The 22,756-nt window shown below is 34.6% G+C and overlaps 1 protein-coding gene across 1 annotated transcript in view; it reads right to left on the bottom strand.

Moving 5' to 3' along the window:
• The window catches only part of CSMD1 (CUB and Sushi multiple domains 1), a 1,345,565-nt gene that overhangs the window by 260,890 nt on the left and 1,061,919 nt on the right, over positions 1-22,756 (bottom strand). Inside the window, 1 exon segment of the mRNA XM_019474454.1 lies at positions 17,761-17,917. Coding sequence (XP_019329999.1) covers positions 17,761-17,917 — 157 coding nt within the window.

Raw genomic sequence — 22,756 nt, 5'->3', positions numbered from 1 at the left:
AAGAAAGAAAAAGAAAGAAAAAAGAAAGAAAGAAAGAAAGAAAGAAAGAAAGAAAGAAAAAGAAAGAAATAAAAAGTTTGTCTAGAACTTCTGTATATAACATACAATTCAATTAATGTTGCAATAACAGGAGAATAAATTAGTTAATTACTTACTGGCTCTTCCTCTCCTCCACCTCAGACTGGTCTAGGTCAATCACATGAAATTTAATGATTTTGTCCATTTACTCTTTTAACATAAATATCATAATTGTAGATGAAGTGTCTCTAAGTCTAGCATACTTTTAGAGTTCTTCTTGAGCCATCATTCTCCAAATGTGGAAAGACTTTTTCACCTGTCAATAGCACTATCCCAAGGTGAATTGCCTGCTTCTTCAAGAGTCTCATACTCTACAAATACTCACTGAACTGTATTTCTGTATCTGTAAATGACAAAATACCTCTGCAAGTTATAAGTAGGAAAAAACCAGCTTTGGTAAAGACACTGTGTCTGAGTACACAGCAGTACATATAGGAATTTCTCAACCTATGTCAGAGGACATGAAGTCCCATACAGAAATACATTGCTTTTTAAAATCTTATTCTTGAGACTCTGTGGGAGCATTTATTTAGTTATGTGGGATCATAGAGGACTTAAGATTTTCTGTCAGTCTATTTTAAACTCAAATCTAGGGTTTTTTTTTTCTTTTTTTAGGTAAAGGGTTAGGTAAGCTGATTGTAGAGAACATAACCACTCACTGTCTTGGGTATCAGAATTAAATTTCCTATTTCACACACAATACAGAAAAAAATAACATGCAAATAAAAATATCTAACTGGAAGCAAAAATATAAAACCTAAATTTAAATTTCCTTGAGACACTAAACCCTTCATTTGCTGTTTTGTTTAGATTATTCAGATATTTTTATCAAAAGACCACTCTGGAAAATTAGTATTGATTTTAATTTCTTGTAATTATTACTAATGCAGGAAAAGTCCAGTGGTAGTCTCATTTTTTAGGGTTGTTTTCACAATGTTATACCTAGAAAAATACATTACGTACAAACATTCAGTATGACAAAAATAAAAAGTATTATTGCTTTTTGTATCCGAAAAATAGAATATTCCCTGTAAGGACATCCAGCAAACTAACTGCTGGCTTTTATGACAAATTTTAAAAATGCCACTTTAAATACTCTAGAAAAAATATAAGAATAACAGTACATACTTTGTGGCCACACTTTCACTACATTTTTCCACAAGCAAGACTGTCTCTGTTTTTCAGTAGGCCTATTAAAAATTGGGGTATTTCACATGCAAGTAGGTGCTGCTAATCATATGCAAAGACAGCAGGATTTTGTCCTGTGTTTCGCAGGCAAGCTGCCTTTCCAGCTCTTCTTATCCAATTTCTTCACCTTCTCATCATACACAAAAAATAGAACTTCCCATTCCCTTTTTCCCTGATGCTCTTGTACATCTGGTGTAAATTGTCATAAAGGACCATATTGCTGTGAAATTTCATTGTTGAAATGTTGCAACAGGACTTCAGTGTTAAAGTAGATGCTGTGAACTTTCATAATGGGGAAATATGGTCATGAGCTCCATACAGTCACAGTACTTGGCTTTACCTGACATTGAAACAAGCCAGCAGTCAGAGAAATTCTGCCAATATTCTTACTGCTGAAAAAGATTATTGTACTGGCAAATTGCTGCCAATTATCTTATTCCTGAGTTTCATTATAGGATTATCGGAACAGTGAATGGATAAAAGCCAGTTAAATTAAAACTAAAACAGCCAGAATACATCTTGATGATTTGCTATCACTTCCTGACACTATTTATCCAATGTGATTTGTTCTGTCATATTTGATATAAATAATCAAGAATGTAGAAATACCAGTTCTCAGGGTAAAAATTATTGACATGTCTGTAATGTATGTAGACAACTTCTTTCAACTACACTTAGTTATGATGGGTACTGTGGTTCTATCTACATTAGTAAGTAGTGCAGTACAGTAGAAGCAAATCTGGGCAGTGAAACAATGAAGCTGAGGACACTATGTCCACACTATCTGCACTAAAGTGTTTTTACTTTGGACTAGCTTTTGTGTCCATTAGCGGGTGGAGTATGCTAAGTGCATCCCTGGAGCACACCTTTCAGTTCAGCTTCAGGTTTGTACCCTCCAAAACCTGTCTTCAATATGAATTCAGGTAGAAGAAGCATGTGTTCATTTTGTGTCCCCAAGGGAAATTCTCAGGGATTCTATGTAGTAGAGTGTACTTTTAACAGAAGCTGATCAAGTTCTGAGATGTCTGCAAATTTTCTCTTCACCTATTTTGAAAGGAAGAATACAGTTTACTTACCATACATACATATATATGTGCATTTATACTGCATGTAAACCTACAGTAGCTATATGAAAAATAAGTAATCTAAAATAAGTAATTTCCTACTCCTATTTCTGGAAGAAATCCTACGGTATTTTGAAATAATCATTCTCCTAAAGCCAGACACACAAAATATTTTGAAATAATCATTCCCCCAAAGCCAGACACACAAAAAATTAAGCACCTAAAAGGTATGCATTATCAACATTAATGTATTTGGTCCCTACTTAAAAACTCTTTCCTTGAGTTCAATACTAAGACTTCTATGAAGAGTATGAGGAAAAAAAGTTATGAGTTCCTGGTCTAGAAAGTGGACAAAAGCAAGAAAGACACTCTAAATTGTGAGCTATGGTACTCATCTGAATTTTACTTCCTACAGAAAGGAATGCTGAGGCATGTTACGTTATTTCTGCCTTAGTAGAACATATAAGCACACTGTTATTAGGGATCAGAATATAGGTCCCCTACAAACACCCAAGAAATTAGGATGCAGGGCTTTATTCCTTCCTTTTTTTCTTTCTGGCTTAGTAAACCTTGTTCATGCTTTGGCACAAAGTATACTATGGCAATTAAAACTTTACCCATGGCGATGGAAGAGAATAGTTTTAAAACAGAGGAAATAATTGAACTGACAGTAAAATAAATGTAACATCACAGTTCTTAATACTGTGGTCCCACAGTGCAAGTTTGTTCAACAATTTCTGACAGATTAACTTTATTTACAAGCTTTATGTTGGATTAACTATTGTTTGTCAATGCCATTCTGACTTTATACCAAACTTTATATAAAACTGGCATAAAAGCACAAAATGCTCATAAGTTTCCTTCTGTATGCTCTAGTAAATTTTACAGAAATTAAATTGTGTTCATGCCAGATTCAGATCAGATTTGCACTGTTGGGTGTTTTGATGCTGCACAGATTCATTTTTAATGATCATGGAACCTTGGACTCAGATATGATCCCAAAACACTGTAACCACCAAGCAAAGAAATACAGTAGCCACCAAGCTGTAAAAAGAAAAAAATAATAATAATTTGGAGGGAATTTCTTCTTGTAAATTCAAAAAACCATGAACATGTGTTGTAACTTTTGTGGACTCTGGCAGTTTGTAGTATGAAATCTAAACAGAAAGCCTACCAGACAAAACTGTAAAGACATTTTAAAAGAAATGCCAGCTGGGGTATTTGCAAAACATTAGATGTCTAATCTAAAGAAGAACAGGTCCTGAAAGCATAATATATATAAGCATATAGGTGTAGGTCAACACTATCAATGATCTCAGCTTAGATGAGTAAATTTATACTCATATAATTTCCTATTAATATCACTGTTTGTTACAGATGGGGAAATACTATTAAAACAGCAATACCACTAATCCCCTTAAAAACCTCACAAGACAAGCCATGATGGGTTAATTATTCTGAATGCAAAAAAGTTTACAATTCATCATATATTAAGCACTAAAGGATTAAAAGCACACTCCATGGGACTCCAAATAGTGTTTAATAATCTCTAATAATTATATTACTTATTATACCGTAAGTATAGACTGGGTGGGCCCTGCTCAGTGAAAAGGTAATGTTGTCTTTTCATTTCTACTTGCCATGGAAGACAGAGCTCATAAAATATGTACAATCTATCTTCAGCTTCTGAAAGTGACATGGTAAAATATTTTGGGATTACTCCAAAAAAAGAAGGGCAAATACAGATTTAAATCATATTTCAGTACATACATGGAAATATTAACAGATGTTTTAATACTAAAAAAGTAAGGAAATATGAAAACATTGGAAACATCAAGAACTCTGTTAGTGTTATCTAAATCTCAAGTAATTTAAGCTCATAAACATAATCTATATGTTTTACACAGAATCATTTTTGAACTACCAAAGAGTAATTAAAAGTATGAAATGATACTTGAGTTAATGTTCAGTCTATAATGGATTTCTAAATGCATGTAAATGTCAACAAATACTCATTCTGCAGTTGTTACATCTTAAACATCCATAACATAATCTATTTAACTAAATCAATGTAATTCAAAATGAGAGTTCCTGGCATTTTCATTCTGTCTTGGAACCATTTATGTGTTATTGAAACCTACAGTTGTAGAGGAAAAAAAAAAAAAAGGTCTATATTATGTACTGGAAAATGTCCCAATTAAAAAATCTCTACCTAATTAGAATGATAGAGAAGTCTATAGGAAGAAAAGTGTTTGGATAATGTGGCTATAGTGAGGTATCAGAAACTTGCATGAAAGAGCCTAGGATGACAAATGAGCATGGGCTGTATACACGGGGACAAAACTAGCTCCAGACCTCTTTCTCTTGGATCTGTAAAGTTTTTGTAAGTAGGGCTGAAATATTTTTATGTCTTGGTGACTGAATATTTTACATTCTAACACAGATCATCTGAAAGAGACCAAGGGAGCCACGTTTTTCAAATAAACTGATATATTTCTACATTCCTGTGCAGCAGAATGAGTTCACAATAAGTAACGATACCTACTGCTTTGTATCCTTTGGAATTTGAGAGGTACACTTTCAGTTTCTCAAAAGCTTTGCAATCTATTGGCAATTCATGTTTGACGATATTGATGAGACAGTCATTCAATGGATAATACTTTCGAATAGGAGTTTCAGCACTTTTTCTTGACATAAGCAACATGTAAGAAAATTTATGTAAACGTGTAAAATGTAAAATAGTGATGTTAATACATGTTGTCAGTAACAGGTCTTTTGAGCATAAAATGAAAAAGAAAAGAACTCTTTTCTGTAATTTTCTTCTGTAATAACTATATTACAAAAAGTTTTAAGGCCTTTCCCCACCAATTTCAAACCAGATTCTTTGTGTCCATGTTGTATTCAAAAGTTCTGTTCTCCCCTTTTGAGCTATAACATCCACACATACAAAAAAAAAAAAAAAAATTATAAATTTAAGAAGCAAGTTAAATATACATAAACAGGTAGTAAAAGACAGGTTTTGTATGTGATGATTTTACTGAAAGAAAATACTTTTGATAAATAATAATACTTGCAAGAAATAGGTATGCAAATACATGTGCCTGCATCAAGATGATTACTGTGCATATATAGAAAGCATACAAGTAAGCTTTGCATTCAGCAAGCAAATGAATAATTAATTAAAATTTATACTGAATATAAGAGAAGCAGGGATTAAAGGTGAGATTCCATGTGAGTTTAAGAAATCTAACTTCAGGTGTCTATAGAGAAATATCTTCAGGAATGCTCCACGTCTAAGCCCTCTTTATAATCAGTGGGGAAATAACTGATACAGTCAGTACTTAAAAATATTCTGTAGGCTACTTGTAAGAAGAGCACTGGTCTGACCTTTTTTATTGGCGGGGGGAAGAAAAGGAGAAGAAATAACATGGACACATTCATTTTTTTCTTGTGTTATTTAGTGTGAGGTACTTTGGCTTAACACCTACCAAACGCTTCAATGATTACAAATGCATTCATTTCCCCATAGCCTTTTCTAGAATACTCACTCTTAATCAAGTCACCATGACCATAAAGGATGGATTGAAACATGGAGAAAGATTTGTACAAGCTTATAAAACTCAATATGGCACAGACAGTACTGAAAGTTAGAGCCCCATCATCTGCAGCTGTGCTCATTCTTTCCCACACTGACAGGGGAACAACGTGCACACAGTACCTGTTATTTTGGCTAGCAGTATTGATGCCGTTATTTTGGCTAGCAGTATTGATGCCCAAGACTTCTGAAAATCAAGTTCTAAATACACTGTGGTGAACAACTTAGACAATGAGAAACACATAAATCTTGTCTACCTTTCATCACTCTGTCTTAAGCAACTTTCCCCACCTAGAAAGTTTATGGAAGCAGAAGAAATAGAAATAAATAGGTTTATAGCATTCATCTTCTTTAACTCCCTTTCTTCCAAATAGTCTGCTTTCTACATGCATCCCTAATTCTGCTCATATATCATATACACATAGTTTTGGGAGGGTGATTTTAATACTATGCATAAACTTTTGAAGGAATAATCTTAATTTTATTCTTAAATAACTTTCTTGCAGTTTTAAATAATTAGAAACATAGTTTTAATGACTGAAAAATCTGTTCCCTGTTTATTGCTAATCCTCAGTTATAAAAAATGACTAGATTCTAGAGCAACAAGCTTAATCTGTTGAAATGTAAAAGATTCCCTCATATAAAGAAGAGAGGGGAGAAAACAGTCACATTCCTGCATCTGAACTGTTAAAATCCTTACAAATGAATTCTGGATTTTTTTTTCCCTGAAAATTCATTTTTCATAAACTCTAATTTCAAAAATTAAAAAATTGTTATGTAATGTATTTTACATGAGTTATTTTAGAAGAGGTAATTTCAACAGTTTTCGGAAAGGGAAAAAAATCAGTCAGAAGAAAGCTAAGATCAAACTGATCTCAGGGGCACACACAAATGACTTGAAATGTCTAACATTAAAAAAACCCAAAAACCCTATTTAAGGTTTTCTTTTTGTATAACAGCATGAGAAGTATGGAACAGAATAATATCTTTACATTTGTGTTGCTTAGTTTTTATAGTTAGACTGTTATAGTTTATACCTTCAAAAATTTAACAGCAAATCAATGAGGCACCTAAAAAGATTTTACATTTGAATTGCAGCAAGAAGGAGCTTGCAAGAAAGATTAGTCCATCATCCTAGGTTTCTAAGTGCAGATCATCACCTGACTTAAAGAACTGCTTATCAATAAGACAATTAGTTGGATAATAAGGACAGTTGTTGCCCTTGTCTCATACTCCTTAGCTGCAGTTTCTCTTTCCCAAAACAGAGAGGGTTGAGCCAATAATCCTAAACTGGAAATAATAATTTTTCATCCAACATGAGGCCAAAGTAGGCAAGAAGGCCAGGGGTAAAGAACAATAAGATATTGGCAGTTCTGTTCAGGTGTCTTAAGCTTTTAGACAAGAATTTTTGCTCATGGGAAAATTCTGTTAATTACAGCAGTGGGAAGAAATTGTCAGTAACACTACTGTCTACTCATATAAAACTTGGAAAAGAGGAAATGATTCACTACAAACCAACAGAAGTCTTTTTGTGAAAAGCAGAGGAAATGGGCAAACTTTTGGAACAAATCCCAGCTAAAACTCAATAAATCCAACTGCACATACCTATAATGGCACAGTCTATAATGGCTTCATAGAAATAGATTTTTTTTTTAAATATGAGAGAAAAAGTTCAGGTTGAGGTGGCAAAGAAGGTAAAGAAGTTCTGTCCTTCAAGCCACTGCATTGACAAATTAATGGAAACTCTGTGTTCCCACTAAGGTCTCAGAAATAATGCTTCAAATATGATCACCTCTTTAATATTATAGTAACATAACCTTTAGGCCAGCACTTCTGAGATTATGAATTTAGCAGAAACCTGCTTGCAAATTGCAATCACATACTATAGCTAGGATGCATACATCAGCAGATGAGAAACAAATACTCCTAAGAATCCTATCTGAATTGGCATCACCAAAAAATCTTACTTTCATATTCTAAAGATAGAATTTCAATATAAATGTAGAACAACACATGCATATGGACATCTATGGTGATTTCTGCTAGCCCCTCTCTTTCTCACCTTCAAAGCATAATTGCATTTTATATTTTATAACAGGAGATTTTAAAAAGCAGCTCTTTTCTTGATAGTAGATGTGAATTACAACAGGAAAACCTAGTGGCTTTAGATCGGATGAGAAGTTCTGACCCATACACAGAAAAGCCAGGAGTCCTTCACCAGGTTATGACTGGCAATTATCAGAACCAAATCAAAATAACCTTTAACAAATTACCTTTTTCACATGTTCTAATACCTCATATCAAATCTCTTTTTTCCTTAATTAAAAATGAGAAATAGTTAACATCTTTCTTCTTTCTAATCCCATACACAGAGGGATAATTCAGTGATTTAAGGATGACAAATTATGTAATTGTTGGAAACTAAATAAAAGGTTTTTCTTTTGAAATGTTCAGGGAGATTTTTTTTAAAAATGTTATTCATCTTGTGTATGTATATTTGCAATACACATATTTTAATTCAAACAGAAGCCTGGCTTTCACTCCAAGTGTTTTTGGAGAACACAGTTTAATAATCATGGACTATTCAGCTTGTAGTCCTATCACAGTATGCCACTACTGTTCTATTTTTTGTGATTCTTCCTCTTCCCAGTTTCATTCTTGCAACCTTCTTCTTACCAATGCAGTCTCAGTCCCCCACTCCATACGCTTCCAATATTTCTTGGAGAGCTTGTCGTGCTCTCCTCCTCTCTTACATGTGTATCCTAGTCTTTTTGTCTCAAACATAATCTGTCCTGATACCCCGTGGTGCTCCTCTTGCCTGCTGCAAGTCTCCTCAAGTCTCCTTGGTTTAGTACTGCAGCTTCCCTTATTCCAAGCTGCAGACACAGAAACATAAGAGGTGCCCCTCCTGTTCCCCTCCTTCTCTCTTCTTCCCTCCTTTCCAAGTCTGGTTTTATTTCCTTGGTATTGTAACCAAACAGCACTATCCTCACTTTCTCAGGCTACCCACAAGACAGTAGGCACTGAGAACACAGGATGGATGATGGGTTGACCCCAGCTGGCAGGTAAGCCCCCACCCAGTCGCTCTCTCACTCCCCCACAGCGGGATGGGGGAGAGAATCGGAAAGACAAAAGTAAGAAAATTAATGGGTCAAGATAAAGACAGTTTAGTAAGTGAAGGAAAAGAAAAAGGAAAAAAAAAATCAACAACAAACAAGTGATGCAAAAGCAATTGCTTATCACCAGCAGACTGATGCCCAGTCAGTCCCCAAGCAATGGCTACTTCAGAAAAATTTCCCCAAAGTTTTATTGCTAAGCATGACATCACATAGTACAGAATATCTCATTGATCAATTGAGGTCAGCTGTCCTGGTTGTGTCACCTCCCACCCTCTTGCTCACCCTGAGCCTACCTGCTGAGGTGGCAGAGTAAGTAACAGAGAAGGCCCTGACACTGTGCAAGCACTGCTCAGTATTAGCTGAAGAAAATTAACTCCATCCCAGCCAAACCCAGTACAGATGGACAAACTGCTCACCTCCATCCTAATCCAGGACTGCTGAGAGTGCTCACTAAAGAAAAAATATTTTGGAGTGCTCATTCATAGGGTAGGACTTGCTCACATAAAATCTAGCTAGCTAAAGATTTATATCTTCACAAATTTGGGAAGATTTTCCTGAGATGGGCAAAACGCCAAACTGTGGCACAAACATCACCATGCCAGCATTTTCATCTCCAAAGCATGTGATAATATAACTTTTCAATAAAAGGTTAATACAATGCTTATATTCACCAAATAAAATGCTTTTCATTGTTTCTGTCTTAGAAAAAAAAAAAAAGAAAATATATTTGGCATCTACTCTATTTACCAAAGTTAAATTCAGCAGTTTCATAGATGATTAAAAAAGTTTTTTAACAAAAAGTGGAAAACAACCTTAATTATACAGTGTTATAAGACCAATATATTTTAAATTCATACAAAGTTTTTGGGATTTGGGGGGGGAGGGCTTTGTTGTGGGTGGTTTTTTACTTATAAACTTTCTTGATTAATCTATAGCTTTTTGTTTTTAAAAAAGATCATAAGATGATACCTTATTTTGTTTCTTTGTCAAAAAGTTTCAAAATTTTAAGATATGGCTCTAAAATATAGATTACACTATACTGATTATGATGATATGAAATGATGCTTAATTTCATCTAAATTCTCTGAATATCTTCTGTTTGCAAGAGATCTTCATGTTTTCTGCTCATTTACTAATAAGATAAGTTTTTTTCCCATTTAATTTTGGGCACTGGGAACTTTGGTTGCAAGAAAAAACATGACATGCAAACAAGCCACAATATGACATGTAAACAGAGAAACAGGTAACCATTGGGTCTTTTTCATTTTAAACAGCAATTCCTTAAATCCTAATTTTATCCAAATTATTTTCAGACTGTACAATTTGATATATTATTTATTCTGTGAGGTAGACCCATACAGAGGAAGTATTTTATGAATTATTTTTTGAAACTGTTCATTCTGAACAGAAGAAACAAAACAAAAGCAAAAACGCCGATGTTTTGAAATTCACTGCAATGGAAAACTCTAGTAAAGACTTCTGTACTGAAAATCCTGAATGCCTTATTCAAGATTTTTTTTTTCTATGCTTTAAAACTGAATGCAAATTCATCCTAATCTCATGAAACCTTTTGATTTTCACAGAATAAATTTTTTAAAAAATCTTCCCTTATGTTGCCCTGAACAGATATATTGTTTAGTGCACAGGAGAAGCATAGCTTTGAGAATGTGGCCAGATTATGTAAATATTGAATATATTGGAAGCAGAAGGCAGTTTACCTTTTTGGGGGGGAGGGAGAGAAGAGACTATGATATGATCATGTTATTAAACAGGATATCATAATTATTGTACATGAGTGAACTGAATTAAAATTTCTAACAAACATTTCTTTTGGCATTTATTAAATTTTTTCTTCTCAATTTTGCAACTTTGACTTTCTTTTAGAATAGTTTTTTCTATGTGTACAATACTGCTTACATTAATTTGGGGTTAGTCACATAATTGTACTGCTGTTAAAATGACCTGTGAATATATATATGTATAGGTTAAGACATACTCATTTAATGATTTTTGGGTTTTGTTTATTTTTGTTTAATTTTGTCCTACATTTTTACTGCAGTGTGTGAAGGTTTTCTTTGGAACACATCTTATACACCAATTAGTTACTGAAAGGAAACTGCAGGAGCTTCTTTTCATTACTGGATTGTTCTGCTCAGCTGACACTATATAGCCTGAGGCAAAGCCACTATATTTCTGAATTTGAGTCTGCTTGTGTGCTAGAATAATTGACTGAGTTTGCAGTTTCAGAACTTTTTTTTCACTGACATTCTTCTAACATTTTTGATTTCTGTAGAATAGGAAATGAACTAAATTAAATTTTAGTTCAGGATTCTCTTAAATTAATTTCTGGGTTTAAACAATTTATATAAATTTAGATTATGTTAATTCAGATTCACCTTCCATGCACTAACTTTCACTATCCCTTGAAAGATGTAGGGGTAGAGAATGTTTATAACACAGAACTTAAACTGAAAATTAAAACTAAGTCGTTAGCAATAACAGAATATTATGAATGCCAAACCAGTGCATCATGCCTGAGAAATGTATTTCAAAATTTCTTAAACCAAAAAGTATATCTTGAGACCAATTAAAAGAATATTGTAAAACTGCTAACTATGCATGCTAAATATAGAGGATGATAAATGCAAATAAAAATATTAAACCTACTTTTAAAAAAAAAAATCTATCCATGCACAATCCCAAATCTATTTTCTTATAGAAACACTAGATAGAGTTTGATGCAAGTTCTATGGAACTGAGCACAGCTCAAGGGCCTGAATCTTGCCCACTCTTCTGGCAGAAATGATAGCTACACAGAATTCTGCTTTCAGTGAAAGAAATGGTCATGAATTCAAAATTGGCAGAAGTTAACATTAAGTTAAGATCTGAGTCGACATAACATTCACTCTCAAAAAGACAAATCCTTAGTGAGAATTCTTCCAGCCCTCATTTCCATCTTAGCACAGAAGTGCAGAAAAATATCTAATTTCATGTCATAGGGAAATGGAGGATACAAATAAAAGACAAATGTTGAGGAACTAACATGGAACTTCATTTTTAATGTATAGCAGCGAATCAGGAACAGGTGAGTGAAAGGCTTTCAGAAAGTTAAAAGCTAGCTACAGAGTATACCACAAATCTCTGAATGGTTTTCAGACTTTATAAAGTCTGTAACTAGTTCTGCCTGTTTCTGAAACACACAGGAGTCTGTTGTGAGGCAGAACATACTGCTGAGTGGCCCAGTGCAGCCAGGCACGTTCCTACAGATAATACCTGTCAGTATTCCTGGATGGACCTTTCCACTGACTCATTACAATGGACTTCAAGGCTTATTCTGCAGATAAGTGAAGCTTTTGCTTCTATTATACCCTGCACAGGACTGAGGAACCATGAAATAGCCATAGAGAGCTAGATAAGCTGCTCCTAAAAAAGTAGGTGTCTGGATAACGACCAAGAGCAACTTCACACTATCTCAGACAGGCAACCGCCAGTGCAAGGAACTTGGTAAAAGCCCTCAGGTCTGAGGAGAGTCCAAAGAACAGTTCTACACAGTGGTAAAGTTCCTTACACACCACAACCCTGGGATACTTTCTGAGGACATGGGCGGATGGTATCACGAATACATACACCCATCATCAGGCACAATGAGAAGAAATGAGTTCAGAGAGTTCTAGCCAGTACTGTGAAGGGAAAGAGTGTTTTCTTCTTAACTGTGTGGGAACTTTTAGAGAGAAAACAAGGATGGACAAGTATTTGAACAGGAAGCGCAGACACTGCCTTCTTTATTGCAGCCTTTGTTTTGAGATGTGAAGATTGTTTTAAGTGTTTTACCTACTTTCTATGAATTTTGGACATGTACATAAAATGGCAATGTCTTTAAAAGATAACTAACGACACAGCTGCTGGCAAACAGAAATTGTGAAAGTAATTTTTACATTGACATCTACGTGCACCAAATAAGACACAAGTAAAATTACTGTACAAGTTATCTCCACAGGAGTTAAGAATGATCACTGTGGAAGTACAGTATAGTGCCGAGTACTCCGTGATCCGTACAACTCCATACAGAGCACAGAGCAGTCAGCGTTATGCAATACTCAGAGCATCACAAAGCATTTGTATATGACATGTATGATAAAGTGTGGAGGGACTGTTTTTGTTTTTCCAATAGCTAAGAAAAGTGAGACTATGTTAACGGAATGACGATTAAACAGTAACAAGGAAGCACTTGTGACACAAGTGAGGTAAGTTCACTTCTCCACATGATGAGTGGAAAGCAGCCACTGTTAAAATTCCTCTTGTGTCAGGACTGTGATAGGGGAGTGGTTAGACACCGCAGGGAGACTACCTGTTTGTCATTCAGAGGCTGTACTGCATTGCTCATTATTTAAAGTTGCAGTCTGTTACTTTTACCAGACAGCTGTGTTTTGCTTTTACTGCCTGCCACTGTGTGACATCAATAAGATTTCATTTTAATTTGAATGTCAATTTAACATTAAATACTACTGACATGACAGCACAAAGCACCGGCATCTTTATACCAGAATGGCCAAATCTTCTAACTGAGCAGTGAACAGGAAAGGTAGCTCCAGCTGTGGGAATGTCTATGGCTACATCTTCACTTCCCCACAAAAACTAGAGGTGTCTGAGGGAGAAAAGTTCCAATTGAACAGGGGAAAAAAAAAAAATCCCCCAAATTATAAAACTGACATTATGAAAGAAGAACTGGCATTTTCTCAACCAAAAAAAGTAACTGTCACACGAGTCAGTTGTGGCTACAACATGTATAAACATATTTTTACATGCAGATCCCTATTGATGTCCTCTATTCTTAGGGAATTAAAGCTGTCTTAAAAGTCCTTCTTTGTTCCTTGGATTTTACAAACAGTTCCCATGATGGTTAAAAAGCAAAATATATTGGGAAGGGGGGCAAAGAAAAACTTTGCTATTTTTGCAAGCTCTGTTTGAGAGGAGTAAGAAATAACATAAAGGAAAATTTGTACAATTTTGGCTTCATTCTTAAGACTAAAATAATCCACTAACTTCTCATATTGAAAGACTCTCTTACTTCCTATGTCATTGGTATATAAAAGACATTCAAGATGAAGCAAAATATATTGGGAAGGGGGGCAAAGAAAAACTTTGCTATTTTTGCAAGCTCTGTTTGAGAGGAGTAAGAAATAACATAAAGGAAAATTTGTACAATTTTGGCTTCATTCTTAAGACTAAAATAATCCACTAACTTCTCATATTGAAAGACTCTCTTACTTCCTATGTCATTGGTATATAGAAGACATTCAAGATGGAATAATCTACTGAAACCTGAGATCATCCTCAGGTAAAAAATGTAGTTCCATCAAGCTTATGTTGTCATTTCCTCAGCACTGAGATATGAAAGTTTATAGTCATTCCCTCTGACACCTCTGTAGAGGTACTATAAGTGAAAACAGATACTTTCCCTTACTCATCTTAACACATTTTCACCCTAGTTTTAAGGAATTGGCTTTATATAAACTTGTTTTACATGAAGCAGACAAGTTTTCTTCTTTGTTCCTCTTCTTTTCTTCTCCTCTGGTAGACTCAGATTCAGCTGCTGCTCAAATTACAGTTTCATTGACTCTCATTCATAGATACTTCCCCTGCCAATCTCAGGCTAAAATATTAACAAAATGTTATTGTGTCCATTTTTCTGAAGCAGTTTCCTTAAATACAATCCCTATAATTTTAGTCCTCAGTCAAAATATTTCTTAGTTCCTCAAAACAGTTAAGTTGAGAAAGAGTACAGATTTTTTCATGATCCTTTCCCGTAAAAAAAAATCTCAACCCATTGTGCTAAATCCATTTCCTTGAAACCATCTTGTAGTTGTAGATCAAAGAATAAAATAACTATAATTTCTAGCTTCCATTCAGTATTGTTCTTACCCTGAAACAATTTCCTGTATAGCAGTTTTCATTAGAACTTGAATCCTTTATAAATTTCCTTTTAATATCTGCTTATATTCTGATTTCTACAATATATACAAGCAACTCAGATTCTGAGTTTATAGAATTTTGCTTTATTATGTCAGTAATGAGATTCTGAAAACAGAAGTAAAAGTTTCTTTATCCACATTTCTGTTCTCATGGATCATTAGCTTTTTCTTCTGTCGTATTTGTAAATTTAACATCATCCACAGAATTCACAACTTTAAAAAAGATGGAAAGGTAGATACACAGAACTAAAATAGTAAATTTTTAAGTTAGGCTTTTAATAACACATTGCAATGGTTCTAAAATTCAAGCTTCAAAGCTGCACTAATCTTAATTTCAATACCATTAATGGGAAGAAAAGTGCTACAAAGACCAACAATTAAGGGCAGTTGATATATCCCTTGAGGGCAGCAAGAACTCGGCAAACAGATAGGGAATAACCAGAATTAATTTACCACTAGATTTACACCATCACTTCTCCTAGCTCTTTCTAACAGACTTATGATATTCATATTCATTATTCATTTTAATTCACTCCAGCATATATATTTCTCATTTCCTTCAGTGAGACCACATATTAACACTGTCAACTTTTTTGTTTTAGTAATTTTAAAGTATCTGGCATTATATTTCAATCTGAAAAGTGAATAAATAAACTGCAGAGTAATCTTTCAGGGAAGTTAATTCCAGCTGTAAACTACAGCTTGATTAGTCCAAATTACCATTTTGTGTTTGATGTATTTACCAAATGCAAAATGGACACATTTGTTTAGTAACTGCATTGGAACTGCACCAAAAACTCCAATCCCATCAAATAATGAGTATAAATTTCTGGTATATCTAATCTTTAAAATATTGCTAAGATTGGATTCCTTCAGAAAAAGAACAGGAGTCAGCACTGCAGACAATTTTCAAAGCATTCCAAAAGAATGCATCTTCTGCTTGTACCAATTTATAAATGGTGAAAAGTCCCACACTGAAGTGTTTGGAAATAACATAGAATATGTTTTCTTGTTACAAGTGATGGAAATCACCTTGTTAGATGGTCACTATCTCAAAATGTATTATCTTGAATTTGGCTTCCTGAAAATGCATGTGAAAAGTAAAGAATTAGACTGTATTTACAAATGGGGACTGTCTCATGTGAGAGCAGGCAGGAGGAAAAGTCATTACAGATAAACATTTCAACATGAACTGCTGTAAATTGATCACATATGATATATTAAATATTTGGCAAGAAAAAAAAGTAAAATGTTATGAAGACATAGGAAAGTGAGTTTTGCCTCTGTACACAGTATTGTTAAGATTACTGTTAGAAGACTGTCAAATTCTGTCTACGCACTTCAGAAAATGTGAAAATACTTGGAAGAATAGAAAACAGAGATTCAAACCTAATCAAACAGCCAGGAAAAAAAGCCTTAAGACTTGAATTATCATATGTTAACTTACATAAAAAAAATCTGGTATGGGAGAGCAAATCTTATTAGAATCGCGAATTGAAGTGTAACAAAATCAAGCTATTGGATGCAGGAATTAAGCAAAATTCCATCTTTAAATAAAATGCTATTTCTAAACGGTAGGTGGAACTGATCACTGTAGTAGGATTTGAAAGGAACTGATTCAAGTCCCTTGAAGTCAGAGCCTTTAAAATAAGATTATTTTTAAAACAAATGCTTTGTTCCTTTTTTCAAAGGAAAAAATCAACAGTCTCTATAGGCAAATCAGAGTAGATTTGCCTAGTGGTTCTTTCTCATTCTGAAACAAAACTAAAGAATATATACTACCCAGATTAAAAAAAAAAAAAAATCTCATTAATACATTTCATCTAGCCAGAGAAACCTTCCTTTCCTTTATGGTTCTGTAAAAAAAAAAAAAAAGCTAAAGGTAGGATGATAAAATTTCAGATTTACCAAGTAGAGCAGAAAGACAGAAGAGAAAGTGAATGATTTCTGCTTATTCCACAGCTGGCTCCAATCCAAAGGGAAACCAGCAGATGTACTAGAAAGAGCTATGATTCCATTTCTGTGCCACAGTATGGTGTGGTGCTCTGCTCTGCAGGATTCAGCAGGAGCTCATGGAAGCTGGTGTAAAAGGCAATAGATTGAAGGCAAAGGGAACTTGGACATTCCTTGAAACCTGGACAAAATATCTCTTTTTGTGTGTGGAAACAAACTAGTTATCCCCAAAGTTATGACCCCCAAAAGACTCATTGTTTTGCCATCTAAATTTTTAAATTAATTACATGCAAACTGTGGGACAAATGCACTGTTCGTCAAAACTTGTTCACTCAGATCTCCTTCCAGCATACTCCACCCTGATCCTGACAAGCAGTCAGGACACATTAAGAGTGTGCACTGTACTCTTTTAATTCTCATTTGTAGTCTTTTTTTTTTTTTGACTGCAGGGATTGAATGTTCCATTTTTAAAATCTGACTCTATAAAATTTCTGCTACAGTATAACACAAATATATTCAACCCACATATGTCACAATTTACTCTTTTTCAAACCCCACTGCTGTCTTCAAAATAATAATGCTTTGTAAATTTGAAAGGTTAAAATTTTGCTTTTAGTAATATTATTAAATTACTAACACCTATCCAGCCATGTAGACAAGTAACATTTTGTCTCCTAACCACAGTAAATTCTGGGAAATTATCTTCACTATTCCATGAGAAATCACTGCAGTTGAGAAATACACATTTCCCCACAAAACAGTCAATCAGACCATATTTGTGAGCTACTTACTTGTGTAAGTGAGCTGGAATCCTTGGTCAGTATCAGATCCATTGGTATTAAACTCTATCCACAAATGGTTAGAAGTGCTATTAAGGATAACTCCCGTCATGTCATTTTTGGTGAAGGCTCCCAGAGAGCGTGAAGAACTGTCTTTTCCATCATACACCTGTAGAAACAAAATAATAGTATGAAACTGGACATCAAATCTAAATATTTGAAAAACATTAGTTTATCTTTATACAATACTTCCAAAGTTAGCTATGTATTGCCAAGTTTCTCGAAAAAAGTTAATGTTTCCATTTTGTGAGGTACATAGCACTTGGTTATGTAGTTCAGTGAAATACAAAATATTCTGTCACCCTTAAGGTGTTTTATAGTCTTTTTTCCTTTTCAGTTTTGTGAGCTCCTCTTGAATAAAAGTAGTCTTTATACATGACTCTATCTTCTGAGGTTTCATAGGCTTAGATTATTTTTCACGATTATTCACAAAGGCTAACAGAAGTATAATTTCTGAAATCACCATTGAAGTAACTACTCTGTTAGTAGTTGAAGAACACTATTGAAGAACACTACTCTGTTCTCTCCTGTCTGGACAATGTGTTACCTTTTATTTCAGGCTCTGAGCCTGCAGTAATTTTTGTTTCATTATAAGTTTTAACAAAGAAAGATATGTCTTCAAAAAGATGTGTGAGTCTATTTCCAAACTAAGTGTAGATATACTCGTATTTACCACGTTACTTTATTGAAAACTTTCAATGGAGGACAAAATCAACAATATTAACCTCTGTGTTTTTTCAAATCCTAGAATAAGTAAGAACTTCCTTTTGATTGTTCACCAATACAGGACAAGTACGAAGAGTTGGCTAGGGGGTGAAAAATTATTTTTGCTTATTGCAAAACCTTGAAAGCCATAAAATGCCAAAATAGTCTTCTGTGGTTTTTTTTTGTCTCAAGATGAATTTAAAAAAGCTAATTTCTTCTTTAAATTAAATAAATCACCTGTATTTTCTCATGGAAAAATAGGCAAATATGAAGTGTCTTTCATACTTCCAAAACATATACCATACATCATGTGGATGCTTATACAAAAACAAGTAATGAATCTGAAGATCTCATTTCTGATATGAAGTAAAAGGTAATTTACCCTGATCTCATATGTCCTAGAGTGACTGTAGATAAGTAGTGCAAAAGCTACAGTTACAGTAAATATCTTAAGCTCTGGATCTTCATCTCTTCATTCTCAGACCTTGTGGTACAATGAGGATTTATACTGATTCCAGCCAGAAGCAGTCAGTGACCCATTTAACAATCTAAATGGCTACTTTTGAGTCACAGACACTTCTTCCTATTTGAATGTCCAGTTAGATCTATTAATGAAATTTAGAAATGCATCTTATGAGAGGACAGACCACTGCAACTACATTTATGGATCATGACCAACAGTTAAAAGCAGAGCTACTTTCTCAGTGGAAAAAATACCAGCATACCATCAATATAGGTGAATGTCTTGAAAGTACCTCATTCATCTCAAGTGCCGACATTAACAAAATAAAATAATAAAAACAATGTGCATAAAAAATTTTTAAGATAAAAGCATAAATTTAATTTAATAAACATACACAGATATAAATAATTACCTTCCCTAAAAGAAGCTTTTGAAAAATAATATATTATGCTAACCATTGATAGAATGACACATTCTGTCCTTATTACTAAGGCAAAGATTGTCTTATATCAGGGCACATAGATGAGCTACCGGAAGACACAAGCAATTATATTTAAGATTCGTGTGAGCAGAAACACATACTTAATGTCTACCTTGTGGCAGAAATATGACTTTAAGCTGTGCTAAGAGTATCTGAAAAAATGTTTCCAAGCTTCTACCATTGTCCTGGGCCAGAACTACAGATCACTTTTATGAACTGATTACACTTTATTTATCAGAGCTGGAAATCTATTGTACAAAATAAATAAGCATTTGTTCACCATAAGATTTATTTTTTAATAACATTCTGATCATACATATTATGCAAAAACCAGATGTGTTTTACTTGGTTTGAGAGCTATTACTTTGAATGAAATGATCTATTTTTAGTTGTCTTTAGTTATCTAAAGATGCTATCTTTAGATAGCATCTAAAAAATGCTATCTATGTTTAAAAGTTATTTTTTTCATCTTTAAAAAAAACCAAAACAGCTAATTACTACAATTGTCCCTTAGACATCCTGTTCCAGCAGTGTTCTACCTCACTGTTACAGATACTTTTCCTATCGGAGGATCAGCAAGTTAAATAATAGTATCTCTCAAGATGAATCCAAACACAAATGAAAACGTTTTATGAAATAAAAATGAGATAAGACGGATCATGTGAAAGCAGCGGTAAAAAAAGCTGTGACAATCTTTAACTGGTGACACTTGTCCACCTGTTGTTAACATTGCAGACATAAGTAGGTACATGTCTACTCTAGTAATTGAAACAGTGTTAGTGAACAAATATAAGCACTGAATCTCCATTGTCTGTACTGATAACTTGCTTGAACCATCCTTGGGAAAGAAAAAGCATTTTCCCTAACAATTCTTGGTCATGGATTGGTAATTAGTGTGGGCCAAGGACCGTTCCCAATAAGCAGTTTGTGTGCAACCATTGTGTTCTCTCACATGTGACTGTCTCCAGAGCCAGAGAACACATTTAATACACTAGTCTAGACATTATCACTATTAACTCATATATAGTGTGCATGTTTAACTCATTTAGGAAAACCCATCTGAAATATAATTCACATGATTACAATTACTATTTTCTCTGTCATGAAGAAAAAAGGAAGGTCTTTTTGGCCAAATAGAAGAAAGACATGAAATTACATTCTGGTTTTCCTCTTAACTCTAACAAATTCATGGTGGTTGCATTATAAAGATTTCACCATAACCCACTTCTTTAAAGAATTATGAAATTTCCTGTGGCAGTTAAAGCAGGGAGATCGGGAAGCTGAAGTGTTAGTGAGTGAGAAAGGGTAAGCTTTAAAATAAACAGATGATCCAGGTACTCAGTTTTGCCATATGCCTCAAAATGGTGATTCTATTTCTATTTCTTTACTTGAGTTCAGATTTCTTTCCCGCTAATTCAAGTTCAAATTTTGCCACAGCTATAGAAAGCTTTGCCCATGACTTATAGTTATTAACCTGCATGTATTCTCAAAGTGAGTGAGAAAGGGTAAGCTTTAAAATAAACAGATGATCCAGGTACTCAGTTTTGCCATATGCCTCAAAATGGTGATTCTATTTCTATTTCTTTACTTGAGTTCAGATTTCTTTCCCGCTAATTCAAGTTCAAATTTTGCCACAGCTATAGAAAGCTTTGCCCATGACTTATAGTTATTAACCTGCATGTATTCTCCTTGAAAGCATTAGTTTTGACCCTTCCTCATGCATGTGGTCTTACTGATGTCAGAAATACCCTTGCAAATTATATGTTATTCCCTATGCACCACAGCCTCAATATCCAGCCTCAGTATTCCCACTTGTGCCAACAGTAAACCTAGTTGAATATATACAGCTGAAGGTGGTTTATATTTTCAAAGCAAGTAAACAGTGCCAGAGTAGGAGTCCAGTCGCCACAACTTGATTGTCTGCACAGTATTTATTGTCAGTACATCCTTGGCACACATTTAATGCAGACTTACTAACACCCTCACAAATCTTTCCTGAGAAAGCATTAGTCCAGGAGCTGCATAGGCCAGGGATTGTTTCCGAGAGACAGTTTGAGTGCGCCACTTTGTTTTGTAAGATTAGAGATTTTAACATTATGGATGTAGTCAAACTGCGGTAGCTGGCCTCAGGCGCAGCATTGTTTGGAGTACTAGGATAAATGTAGCCAGAGCATTCAGGGACACCCCATTTCACCTAAACATTTGTGGGGAACTAAAAAGGAAGTGCTTGCTCTACTGCTGGGATTAAAATATGCAGGCAAGAGAAGAGGACAGTGTTATGATTATTCATGAGGCAAAATGCTCTAGTAATGGTGCTCATGTATCTGCACCTGCTGTGGGAATGTAAAAACAGACACTCACCTGAAAGAGAAGGAAATGCTGGCTAGATTTTCTTAAACTCCAGTTTCTCATTCTGACAGTAAAAAGAAACTACTTACAACTAAACTTTGTAATTTTCCTTAATTGCAGAGATCTTTATGGCATAAAATCATCCCAAAGGGAAATGCTTTTAAAATATTGCTTTTATGGTTTGAGAGATAATTCCTGTATAGCTTCCTGACATTGTTATGCATCTTCCTATATATATTCCCAAATCTTTTCATTATATCCTCATGGAATTCTTACCTCAAACAAATGGTGATATTATATACTTCGTAAGACATTTGTGGTGGGTTGACCTTGGCATTATCAGGATTGTTTCTCAGACTTTTTTCCTCACTCCTCTTTCTCACACACTACTGCGTAGCATTTTTTGCCCTTTCTTAAATACGCTTTCTCCGAGGCACCACCACCTTGGCTGCTGGGCTCAGCCGTGCCCTGCAGTGGGTCGGTTGGAGCCGGCTGGAACCGGCTGTGTCCGGCACGGGGCAGCCCCGGCCTCTCCTCACAGAGGCCGCCCTGCAGCCCTCCGCTAACAAAACCTGGGCACCTGCATGCAATGTAATGTTACATAAGTACATATTTTCTTTAAAAACAGAGTAAGATATTCAGGTGGGAAAATGCCCTATATTTCAGTACAAGGTTTATAAATATTTTTAAACCTTAGTGCATCCCTTGCAAGCTGCCTGCAAGGCAGACTTGGGGCTTTCTTCTGTGCAGACACAGGATAGAAGGCTGGTGTTTATAACATATTTTGCTCATATTTAGGGTACAGATAGGAAAGAAAGCAAACTTCAGAAGTCCACAGCCCTGCCAAAGCTGTGGGAAAGGTAAGCCTTTGGAGAGTGTCTTAATTTCCCAACTGCTCAAATTGTAGGTCTGGTCAAAACACATGAAAATTTATTTCTGTCTCATACTCA

The sequence above is a fragment of the Aptenodytes forsteri genome, unplaced genomic scaffold (genome assembly GCF_000699145.1).
Source record: "Aptenodytes forsteri isolate BGI_AS27 unplaced genomic scaffold, ASM69914v1 Scaffold100, whole genome shotgun sequence".
Taxonomy (NCBI): Eukaryota; Metazoa; Chordata; class Aves; order Sphenisciformes; family Spheniscidae; genus Aptenodytes; species Aptenodytes forsteri.
Note: the sequence above shows the minus strand (reverse complement) of the source record. Positions and strands in the feature narration are given on the sequence as shown.